This window comes from Rhinoderma darwinii, chromosome 1 (genome assembly GCF_050947455.1).
Source record: "Rhinoderma darwinii isolate aRhiDar2 chromosome 1, aRhiDar2.hap1, whole genome shotgun sequence".
Taxonomy (NCBI): Eukaryota; Metazoa; Chordata; class Amphibia; order Anura; family Rhinodermatidae; genus Rhinoderma; species Rhinoderma darwinii.
In genome coordinates this window covers 449,598,772-449,611,219 of record NC_134687.1, presented here as the reverse complement: position 1 = coordinate 449,611,219, position 12,448 = coordinate 449,598,772, and the positions used below count along the sequence as shown (strand labels likewise).

General features: G+C 43.2%; 1 protein-coding gene across 2 annotated transcripts in view; it reads right to left on the bottom strand.

Moving 5' to 3' along the window:
• SMPD4 (sphingomyelin phosphodiesterase 4) overlaps positions 1 to 12,448 on the bottom strand; it is a 72,382-nt gene that overhangs the window by 49,306 nt on the left and 10,628 nt on the right. For both annotated transcript variants that reach the window (XM_075831927.1, XM_075831935.1), the window contains exons 8-9: positions 7,901 to 8,030; positions 7,480 to 7,551 (exon numbers count right to left, since the gene is read on the bottom strand). In XM_075831927.1, the coding sequence (XP_075688042.1) occupies positions 7,480 to 7,551; positions 7,901 to 8,030 (202 nt within the window). The remainder of the gene's footprint in view (positions 1 to 7,479; positions 7,552 to 7,900; positions 8,031 to 12,448) is intronic.

Below are 12,448 nucleotides of genomic sequence, written 5' to 3'. Positions count from 1 at the left end.
GCCAGAGGGATTCTACTCCTACAGGGAGCTACAGTGGTGTTATATACAGGGGGTGTGGCACTATCTACATGGGCACTGTGGCATTATATGGGCACTACCTACCAGAGACACTGTAGTGCTATATACATGGGCACCGTGTGTAGCACTATGTGGGTACTATTTACAGTGAGAACGGTGTCACTATGTGGGCACTGTGGCACTATTTAGATTGGGCACTGGAACTACAGTGGGCAATGTGGCACGATCTACAGTGGAATTGTGTCACTATCTACATGGGCACTGTGGTGTTTTCAAGTTTCACCCTAACGAATAAAATTCATCCATTTTTTTTAGTTTATTTATGGATTTATTTATTTTTTTAACGTCCAGGAAAAACGGATGGCAAATGACTGTTAAAAACGGTCAGACGGCGGGAAATTGATTCAAATTTTGAGATACCCTGATGCAAAACAGCCATGAAAAACCGACATTTGATCAGTTAACTGCCCTTTTTTTCACGTCGTGTGAATATAGCCTTATAGTCCTCTTCATTCTCCGCTCACAGCAATCCAGGCTGACGGAGAGAGAAGACTAATTGTTACAGAGCTGTACAGTGTATATATCTATATACATATAATATAGATGAATACATGTAAAAAAAATAAATGTTTTTTTTCAAATTTTTTGTGATTGGTCTGCTCATAATAAAAAATTGAAAACATGGAATTAATTAACTCAAATCTAGAAAATGAAAAGCCTCATAAGTCTTATAAAAAAAAAAAAAGTAAAAACAGTTGTGATATTCAAAGCGATTCCAAAGATATTGTTTAAAGAAGTGCATATCAGAAATGGAAAGTTTGACCTGGACATAGGGGCATCAATAACCCTTGGTCATGAAAGGGTTAAAGATGATCTGTCACTAGTTTATTAATGCCCTATCTCCTAACTAACCTAAAACACTATGATGCTGATAACTAGTGTTTAATTTATTTTCCAAAAACTTATTTGCAAAGTTATGAGGATTTTATCTAAATATGCTAATTTGGCTACACTTGCCAAATTGGAGGTTACTCTTTCTTGTCACTCTGGGCGGTGTAATGTTTTCTATATGAAACGGTCTAATCAGCGTCATACATTTCTCCTCAGCCCAGCAACACAGCGTAATCATATAGTATACAGCTTCCATTCCCGACTGTTTTCAACAAGTGATACCTCCGGTTGTTTCACAGCTAGAACTGCGATCCTGGTGCCATATGAAAGATTAGAATCTCATCTTTCACATGCCACTGTTCTAGGTGGTGCATAGCCCGAGATATAGCTATTTTAAGTGATCCCCCCCCCCCCTTTCCTCCAGCCTCATTCTCTCATACTGTGTGTGAAGCAGCTTCATGTCGATAGTACAGCGTCAGAGGCTGTTAAGTAGCCTCTTTTGCATATTTAGAAAAAAGCTCAACTTTTAAGATAAAACTTTTTGGAACATAATTTTCACTAGCATTATATTAGATTAGCTAGGATGTTGGGCATTACTAAACTAGTGACAGATCCTCTTTAAGAAAAGCGAAGCCAAGTCCCTGACAGACATGATTGCAAGGACCAGATCCTAGGTGTGAAGCATACCATGGGATGGAAACTGCACTGTTCAACTAAAAGAAACAAGCCATCCACGAACGGTGGCACACATTAGCCAATTGAGGTTTTCTGGCCTTAAACAATGTTTGGATGACTAGTTCAGAGAGACCTCAGACACTCAAAACCTCGGCGTCAACAGCCACGCCGTTAAACGAATCTGAGGTCAAGTGGGGTGGAACAGCAGACCTTGGGAAACATTGCAACAAAAAGTCAAAAAGGGTCCTCGCCAAGTAGATTGACTAGGTCAGTGTACCAGGCTCGGTGAGGCCAGTTTGGAGCAACCAGAATCACAAGTACATCCTTTTACCTTGATCCTCTTGAGGACCCTGGGCAGTAGCGGAAGGTGAGTGAAGAGATAAAAGAAAAAAAAAAAAAAAGAGAACCGTCTCCAAGGAATGACCAGGGCTTCAACTGAGACAGCCTTGGGATCCCACACCCTGGACATGTAGGCTGGGAGTTTGTGGTTGAGACGCAAAGAGGTCCACGTCTGGAGTGCCCTACCTCTGGAAAATCAGAAGGAAGATTCCCAGGATAGAGCCTTCCTCGACTGCAAAAATTTGCAGCTCAATTGTCCACTCCTGACACGTGGACTGCAGACAGAGTAAACATGTGAATATCCACCCAGTAGAGAATCAGAGAGGAGTCCCACAGCAACCACAATCAAGGTGTCACGTGGAATTGTCTGCATGTACCCTGGAGGCTTGGAAAATGGCTCTCTATTCCATTAGGTTGATGTCTCCTCTGGCGACTGTGTGAAGGTAAAAAACTGCTCCCCACACGGACAGGTTGGAATCCGTCGAGATGACAAGCCACTGGAAGGGAAGAACAGTCCTTGAAGAATGTCTGGCAAGGTCTTCCACCAGAATGCCTGACAAAACCAAAACGGCAGAAAAAAAAAAAATCAACCTGTCCAGTGTGCCCTGAGACTTGTCCCAGCACGAAATAATCATCCTCTGAAGGGACCTCATGTGGAATTGCACGTATGGAATGGCCTCGACTGTAGCCACCATCTAGTACAGCGCCCACATGTGTCAGAGGGAGCTTTCCAGCAAAGGAGAGCCACCACAGCTAATCTTGTCCTCTGGAAGGTGGACCTTGGTTATCATGGTATCAAAAATCACTCCTAGAAACTCCATGCGCGAGTTGGATCCAGAGACGACTTCGCTATTAACGCACCAGAATATCTTCAATGTGTCCAGGGTGATGTTGAGCCTGGAAAGGCAGTCCTCTCTGGAGGGGGGCCTCCACTAAGTGGTCATCCAGGCAGGGTATGGCAGCAATTCCCTGGCACAGAGGAGTGTTATGAGATTCACCAGGACCTTGGTGAAGGTCCTTGGAGCCGTGGCAAGAACAAAGGGAAGGGCAACAAACTGGAAATGTTGATCCGACAGCAAACCTGAAGAAATGTTCCTGGGCCCTTGCTATAGGTATATGGAGGCAGGCATCTAGAGGAAAGTAATCCTCCCAATTTGACCACTGACCGCAGGGATTCCATGCGAAACCTCAGAACGCAAACTAAATTGTTCCGTTTTTTTGGATCCGGAATGGGTCTGATTGATCAGTTCTTTAGAGGACTGAAGAGCATTCAGTAGAATTCTTTAAAATTGCTCCTCCTTCCTGGAGACAAGCATGAGCAGCCAGGTAAAAAACAGAAGCGCAATCTGGTGCCAAAGGTTAAGTCTAAAGAAAAAAACAGACCTGGGAAAAGGGTTGAGACTTCTGTTTTGTACCCAGTCGAGACCACCTCACAAACCCAGGCTTTGTACACATAAGCAAGCCATACCTCCTGATAGGAAAAAAAAAACAAAAACAACATGTCCCCAACTCTGACAGCAGAATTCAGTGGGGAGAGCGTTTCAGGCTGAAGAGGTCTTGAAAGATGAGGGCATCTGGGGTCTAAGACGCGGTTGCCAAAACGGGATTAAGGCAAAGTCTCTTGTCTAGGAGAACGGTCTCCGAGAGGAAAAGTTAGGAGAGGACCTTTGAGAACAGAGAAAAACCTGCGGACATCAGAGACTGTTCTGAGGCAGAAGAGAACTCTTAGGCCGAATTCAGACAACCGTAGTATACGACCGTGTGACAGCTGTTAAAACAGTCATCACACGGACGCTTGTATTTCATTGGGGCTGTTCACACGGCCGTTGTTTCAATGGACCGCGTGACGGGTCTGTTGAAAAATAGAACATGTGCCATTTTCTTCCGTTTTCACAGATCCCTCGGTAATAAAGCCTATGAGGGACCCGTGAAAACGAGTCCCGCACGGGTGCAAATTCAGATGTGAAAAACGTCAGTTTTTCACTCGTACGTGTGAATCTGGCCTTACCGACAGTAGCCTCAGAAATGATCTCATCCAAAATTTTTACAAAAAAGAGTCAGCCCCCAACAAAAGGCATCAAACAAAGGCTTTTTTGAAGAAGGGTTTTGCCACCCAAGACTAACAAAACTGAACGTTGGATAGCTATAGAATTAGCGGATGCTCTGGCAGCAAAACAGGCTAAGGCCTCATGCACACGACCGTATTTTTGTCCACCCTTAAATACGGGTCCTTGGTCACACGTATTCGGCCCGTATTGCACCAGTATTTACGGACCCGTGCCCGTAAATATGGGTCCGGTGTCACCCGTATTCCACCCGTATTTACGGGCACAATTTTGGCTGTAAAATTGAACTGCACTAATCGGCAGCCCTTCTCTCTATCAGTGCAGGATAGAGTGAACGGACAGCCCTTTCCGTAATAAAAGTAAAAGAAATTCATACTTACCCGGCCGTTGTCTTGGTGACATGTCCCTCTCTTGACATCCAGTCCGACCTCCCTGGATGACGCGGCAGTCCATGTGACTGGCTGCAGCGGTCACATGGGCTGTAACGTCATCCCAGGAGGCCGGACTGGAGGAAGAAGCAGGGAGTTCTGGGTAAGTATGAACGTCCTTTTTTTTTTACAGCTTTATCTATATTGTGATCGGAAGTCACTGTCCAGGGTGCTGAAACAGTTACTGCCGATCGTTTAACTCTTTCAGCACCCTGGACAGTGACTATTTACGGACGTCGCCTAGCAACGCTCCCGTAATTACGGGTGCACACCCGTAGTCACCCGTAATTACGGGAGCCCCATAGACTTCTATTCTATGGGCCTGCCCGTGCCATAATTACGGCCTGAAATAGGACATGGTCTATATTTTAACAGCACGGGCACCTTCCCGTAAGCATACAGGGAGGTACCCGTGGCCAATAGAAGTCCATGGGCCCGTAATTAAGGGAGTTTTTACGGTCGTGTGCATGGGGCCTAACTCAGAGGCCTCAAAATTTTGAAGATAGGCCTTGCTGCAACAAAGGCAAACTTTGCCTGGGAGTACAGCTTTTTTCGAGGGAATTATGACAACGATGATGATGAATCGGACAGTGGAATGGTAGTGCTTTTAGATACCCTCGATATAGGTGTGTCCAATGAAGGAGAAACAGCCCATTTAAAACAAACTCCTCTTGGAAAGGAAACAGTATTCTGGAGAAGCGATGGTGCGGGAAGGAGCACGGCCATCTAAAAACCTCTGCTTTGAAGAGAACGCCCAACGTCTCAGGGAGTCGTCCCCACCAGAACCCTCCTCCTTAACATCCAGCATGTCGGACCAAGGCTGGGAGAAGACACACAAGCAATGTAGGAGGGGCATACAGCTATGGAATATGCAGGCTAGGCAATTTAGTCGGTGACTAAATTTAAGAGCCCCGGCCGGCCGCGTTGATGGAATGAACGGTGCGCACATTCCAGCATTCTAGGGATAGCCTGGGAAGTAGCAGAAAAAGCCCCAAAAGGCATAGTTGGCCAAAAAGATCCACATCCCTGATAAAAAAAATGCCCCCTTCACTCCCCTAAACTAGGTTCACTCCGAACAGGCCTGGGAACAGTGGGATAGGGGTCTGTCAGGAAAAATGTAATGAAGTCTATTGGAGATATATCATACTCACCCTCCGAAGTCTTTGGATGTACGCAGGGTTACCTCTTCAGTAACCAGTCACACAGAGGGGGTACTTGCACTCCACCTGGGGAAAATAGATTATGTGATGGCGGCGAGGGTAGCACAGTGCAGAGGACTGCCTAGTTTCCTGGCACCTGCAGGGGTTTAAAGCTGGCAGTCCAGGCTGACAATCCATCTGTAGCCAAGGAGAGAAAAAAAAATAAAAAATATCAGCAGACCTGAGAATCAGGTGATGTCTGCCTCCTACGGACACTAGGCTAAAAAGTGATTATGCCAGTGTCTAAGGAAAGAGTATGGCCTGCCTGGGCAGAGTCAAGACCCTTTCCAACCTAGGGTCAGCCTACTAATGGCAAGAATCTATATCCGTGGTGCTGTGTCCCCCAATCATATCAACGAGAAACAATTCTACAAAGCAAAACCCAGACAGTGTATTGCCATCAACTTCCGCAATGCTTACTCGTCAACATAAAACAATTAAAAAAAATAAAATAAAAATGTTGCAGGGATAAAACATACACTATATGGACAAAAGTATTTGGACACCTACACATTACACCTACAGGAGCTTTTCATTACACATTACACCTACAGGAGACATCCCATTCTAAATCCAAAATGTATTAATATGGATTTGGCCCACCTTTGGCAGCTAAAACAGCTTCTACCCTTGTGGGAAGTCTTTCTACAAGATTTTAGAGCTTGTCTTAGGGACTTTCTTGCCCATTTATCCAGAAGATAATTTGCGAGGTCAGACACGGACGTTGGACGAGGGGCCCTGGCTCGCAATCTCCGTTCTAGGTCATCCCAAAGGTGCTCAATTGGGGTTGAGGTCAGGGCTCTGTGCCTACCAGTCATGTTTTACCACCACAAACTCACCTAACCATGCCTTTATGGACCTTGCTTTGTGCACGGAGGCACAGACATGCTGTAACAGAAAAGGGCCTTCCCCAAATTGTTCCCACAAAGTTGGAAGCATAAAATTGTCCAAAACGTCTTGGTATGCTGAAGCATTGAGATTTCCCTTCACTGGAACTAAGGGGCCTAGGACAACCCCTGAAAAACAACCCCATAGCATTATCCCCCTCCCCCAAACTTTACAGTTGGCCCAACGCAGTCAGGCAACATTCTCCTGGCATTCACCAAATCTAGAATCGTTAATCAGACTGCCGGATAGAGAAGCGTGATTCATTACTCCACACAACAAGTTTCCAGTGCTTTACACCACTCCATCTGACTCTTGGCATCGTGCTTGGTGATGTAAGGCTTGAATGCAGCCTCTCGGCCATGGAAACCCATGCCACGTAGCTTCCAGACGCACAGTTTTTGTGCGGATGCTAATGCCAGAGAAGGTTGAGTCAGCAGAGTGTTGGCCACTTTTATGCACTATGCGCCTAAGCACTCAGTGACCCCACTCTAACTTTACGCGGTTGCTCTGGTTTCCAAGCCCTTCCAATTTGCAATAATGCCACTCACAGTTGATCGTGGAATAGAGAAGACATTTCACAAGCTTACTAGTTGCAACTGTGGCATCATATTACAGTACCACGCTGGAATTCAGTGAGCTCTTTAGAAGGACCCATTCTTTTACAAATCTTTGTAAAGGCGACTACATGGCGAGGGGCTGAATTTTATACATCTGTGGCAATGGGACTGAATGAAACACCTGAATTCAATGATCAAATACTTTTGTCCATAGTGCGTATATACACATGCATGCATACAAACATATAAAATACTTGGACAAAACTAAGAGACTACCGCAGGAGAAAGGCTTATAAAATCAGTGCACAGGGCCTGAAAGGTCAGGTAGCTAATAAAGGAATTCTCAAGACCATACATAAAAACTAGAAAACAGTCAGGCATCAAAATATAGTCATTGGCATCTAAAATGGGTTGTTACCTTTGCATGTGGAGACTGCATTTTATGGTACATTTCGAGGGAATAATGGTGAAGCCACATTTCTACAAATATCTGCGGAAATAAAAAATACACATTGAAGCATTTTGCCACATATCACAATCACTAGTGAGAGATCAGTAAGTTATAAATGTAAAGATAGGTAGTCCCGTTTAAAATGTACATATGCTTGATGCCTGCCACCCCCCCCCCCCCCTTGGCCCTCTTCTATTGACAAGAACATTATAATCCTAAACAAGCTTAAGTAAAAACTATCTTTACAACAGAATAAATAAAAAAAATCTATCAAAATCCTCACATTTTAAGAAATTGACAATATCAATAAAGACTTCATCTAAAGATCGGAGATTGGGGCCCTCATCACAGACCGAGTATGTCCTCACACATCATCGCTAAAACTCACCTGCAATAAGGTTTCCGACCTCCATATCTCCTGAGCCGCAGGATCAGCATTCACCACGTGCTGGTGGGAAATGTGTCTCTTTAAAAGGCTGGGACTCGTCCCATATGAAGTTAATGAAATTGATGGAGATCTGTACATACAAAAAGGACATCAGTCAGATTCATTCTGAATGCCTATAGAGACTCAACATTAATAAACAGAGTGAAACCACTACTGTGTTGGCTCCCTAGATGCGAATTTGTTGTAGTTAGCCAACAGGGCGTGAATTCCCCTCAAGCTGCCTCGTGCTGAATGGTTAGCATCAGAGGCAGGGAAGCTAGCTCCACCCCGTTGGCTAACGACCGGTAATTAGCATAGAGGGAGCCAACACAAGAGTGGGCCGTATCTCTGGTACAGGGGGGGTTCCAGGAAAAAATAATAAAAAAAATAAAAATAAAACACAGCGCTGGAATCAGCAGTAAACCAGTTCAATTTATATGACATAGTGACAGGTCCTCTTTAAGCAGAGGGGGCAATGAGGGGTTATATACAAGGGTTTTTAGTATAAGAAAATTGTGTAAACAGTTTAAGAAGTTACTTATTTGCAAGGTTATAAGTGCTTGATGTTAAAGGCTCAATGCCTGCAGATGCTCTAATGCTTCTCACACATACAATGGCCTATAGAACGGGACATTGCATAAATCCAAACGCAGATCAATAAAAACATCTTAATTGACTTGGAGAGAGGGAAATACATGTGCAAATTGATGTGGATGGTGAATAGGATACACTAAATGGCCCTTTGCCAATATAGAGGCCAGATGGGATGTCACGGATACTAGGAGCATAAAAGCTGAAAGCTTCTGGCAATCCAACCCCTTGCCAAACAAGTATTCAGGATTTAGCAAGATCATCCTGGATTCCTAGCACATTTCCAGAATGGATCACTCACACCAGTGCTCTGTAACTTACTGTTAGAGTAGACCACAGTAGGACACTGCATTTTTGTATGGCAATATATTACGGGTATTTCTGAGTGGTGGGCTCTACACACACACACACATATATATATATATATATATATATACACACATATATATATATATACACACACATATATATATATATATATAGCAAAAGAAAATTTGCAGCACTCCAATGTGAAGAAAATGGTGGTTTATTCAATCCAAATACAAAAGCAACGTTTCAATCCTACGATAGGATCTTTATCAAGCCTAGTGACACATCTAATACTGCGAACATATATAGGGCTGAGACCACTTTGCATAATTGGTCTCATTACAATACAAATAAAGTGCTAAGTGCATAGAATCATTATTAGCAAATGGTTTAAAGGGAATGTGTTGCCAGAAAAACATGTTTTGTTTTTTTTTAATTAAACATTTAGTGTGTAGGTGATTAAACATTGTTCAAATTTTTTTCACGAGTCAGGAAATATTATAAATTAGATTCTAATTTATAATATTTCCCATTGCTGGTCACTAGATGGAGCTATTCCAAAATTGCAGCATTGCAAAATTGGGTAAAAAGCCCTCGCTCTAGTGAGCCCTCAGCATCCCCCCTCCTTTATCCTGGCTAGTGCCGGGATAAACGAGGGGTTTGAACGGTCTAACCTCCTACACTGTGTGTCGCCATTTTTTGAGCTAACACACAGTGTAGTAGGTTTACATACAGTAGTAAACGTACACAAACACGAACATACATTGAAATCTCTTACCTGCTCCTGCCGCCGCGGCTCCCTCCGGCCCGTCCGCTCCGTCTGCTGCCGCTGGTCCAAGTGCACAAGTCCGGAAGCCGCGACCGGAAGTAGTAATCTTACTGTCCGGCCGCGACTTCCGGTCCACAGGAAAATGGCGCCGGACGGCACCAATTTCAAATTGGACTGTGTGGGAGCGGCGCATGCGCAGTTCCCACACATACGGCGTACACAGAAGTGGATGGGACGGGAGCCGTTCGCAGTCCCTATGGGACTGTGGCTGCCGTATTCCATGTCTGTATGGGTCGTTAATCGACACATACAGAAATGGAACAAAAAATGGCAGCCCCCATAGGGAAGAAAAAGTGTAAAAATAAGAAAAAGTAAAACACAAACACACAAATAAATATAAACGTTTTTAATAAAGCACTAACATCTTTAACATATGAAAAAAAAAATTTGTGATGACACTGTTCCTTTAAGGTATCACAAAATACAAAATATAAATATATATAAATATGATACATAAAGTGCTGATGTGCATATACAATAATGTGAACAACAATACATAATACAACAATCGTTAAAAACAAATGATTAGGACATAATCATTTTATGCCTCAGCAGTGTTGAAATAAAGCATCACAGATCCGCTCGCCAATCAGAACTTCAGATATTTCTTAGCATGCAGAACCATAGGAATCCATAGCGTTGTTCAGCTGTACAACTCGTGGTAATCAAGGTGTAGTGTGTCTGTGTAATGACTAGAAGCATGTCGTTGCTAGGCAACAGGGCGCACAAGACGCATAATGATGATGCAGCAATGCGTTCCACTGGCTAGATCATGTAAAAGGCGGCGTCCTCGGTTGCCGAGCAACTGATGCAAATCCGCCACATCTCATTGGTTACAGAATGGGATGGCATTGTCATATATAACTACCCTATATTAACATCGCTATATCAAGTCAAAAGGTCCAAAAATGGAAAAAAACATATATACTATTGAATGCTCATACTGGTAAGTAATGGAGATATCATAAGGAAAGAAAGAGTAGCGGTTAAACATATTTTCGTCATTATGATGTGAGATTACTATTGTTGATCCACACGTGGGTATATAGATCTCTGCTCACGGTTACAAGACAGCAACAAAAGGACTCTGCCCAAATAGTGGTAAATATTTCTAGTCATCAGTTGTCTAATATGCAATTACAATTACTGTCTAAGGGGTTGTCTTTTTGCCCTAACCAACATGTTGACTGGTTTCAGCTAGAATTGGATGTGCAGATTCATTAGAGCTATTAAATTGAAGGTATGGTTTGACACGCAACCCATTAATGCAGTGGTTCATGACACTCTCCCAATGTTATCTTTAAATGAACAGTGTCACGAAAAAAAATTTTTTAACATCAGTTTGATTTTAGTCTTTTATTAAAAACTTTTATATTTATTTGTGTGTTTGTGTTTTACTTTTTCTTCCCTATGGGGGCTGCCATTTTTTACTCCATTTCTGTATGTGTCGATTAACGACACATACAGACATGGAGTACGGCAGCCCCAGTCCCATAGTGAATGCGAACGGGGCCCGTTCCATCCACTATGGTGTACGCCGTCTGTGTGGGAACGGCGCATGCCACACAGTCCAAGTTGAACTGTGCGCCGTCCGGCGCCATTTTCCTGTGGACCGGAAGTCGCGGCCGGACAGTAAGATTACTACTTCCAGTCGCGGCTTCCGGACTTGTGCACTTGGACCAGCGGCAGCAGACGGACCGGAGGGTGCGGCGGCGACTGGAGCAGGTAAGTGATTTCTATGTATGTTCGTGTTTTACTGTGTGTTTACTAGTGTATGTAAACCTTCTACACTGTGTGTTAGCTCAAAAAATGGCGACACACAGTGTAGGAGGTTAGACCGTTCAATCCCCTCGTTTCTCCCGGCACTAGCCAGGATAAAAGGAGGGGGGGGATTCTGAGAGCTCCCTAGAGCGAGTGCGGTTTTCCCAATTTTGCAGCATAAAGCAATGTGGTTGCTTTACCACATGCAATGCTGCAATTTTGGGAATTGCTCCATCTAGTGACCAGCACTGGGAAATATTATAAATTAGAATCTAATTTATAATATTTCCTGACTCGTGAAAAAAATAAAAATAAAATTTGAACAATGCTTAATCACCTACACACGATTATTTTACCAGAGAGTCAATTAGCCATAACAAAGGGCTTGATGCTGTGAGACGTAAATTAATGACTTCAAATTATGATACCGCTTCATGTGAGTTCATTAGGTCTTTGGTGGAGCTCATTTTGACTTCAAATTATTTTTTATTTAATGATATCTATTATATTCAATTGAAAGGAGCGGCCATGGGGTCCAACATGGCTCCGACCTATGCCAATATTTTTATGGACACTATGGAGGAGATGTCGATATATGTATACCACCACTTCTCACATGTTTTGAGGTGGTGGCGATACATAGACGACATCTTCCTCATTTGGACAGACACTGCTACTACATTAACTGACTCACCAACTTCTTAATTCTATGGATGAGGATATCCAATTTACTATGACGTATTCAATGGATAACATCCAATTTTTGGATGTTACAGTACTGATTGATAAGAATACACTAAAATCGAAAATGTACACCAAAGAAACAGACCGGTCATCCAAAAAATATGGTTAAATCTTTACCGTATAGTCAAATGATTAGGGCCAAACGGAATACTGACAAACAGGAAGATTTGGACATATCACTAGACATTATGACTAGTAATTTTCTACAGAGGGGTTATCCTAAATTACTATTGCTGTCACATAATAAGATTTGCAACATTGCAAGGGATAGTCTG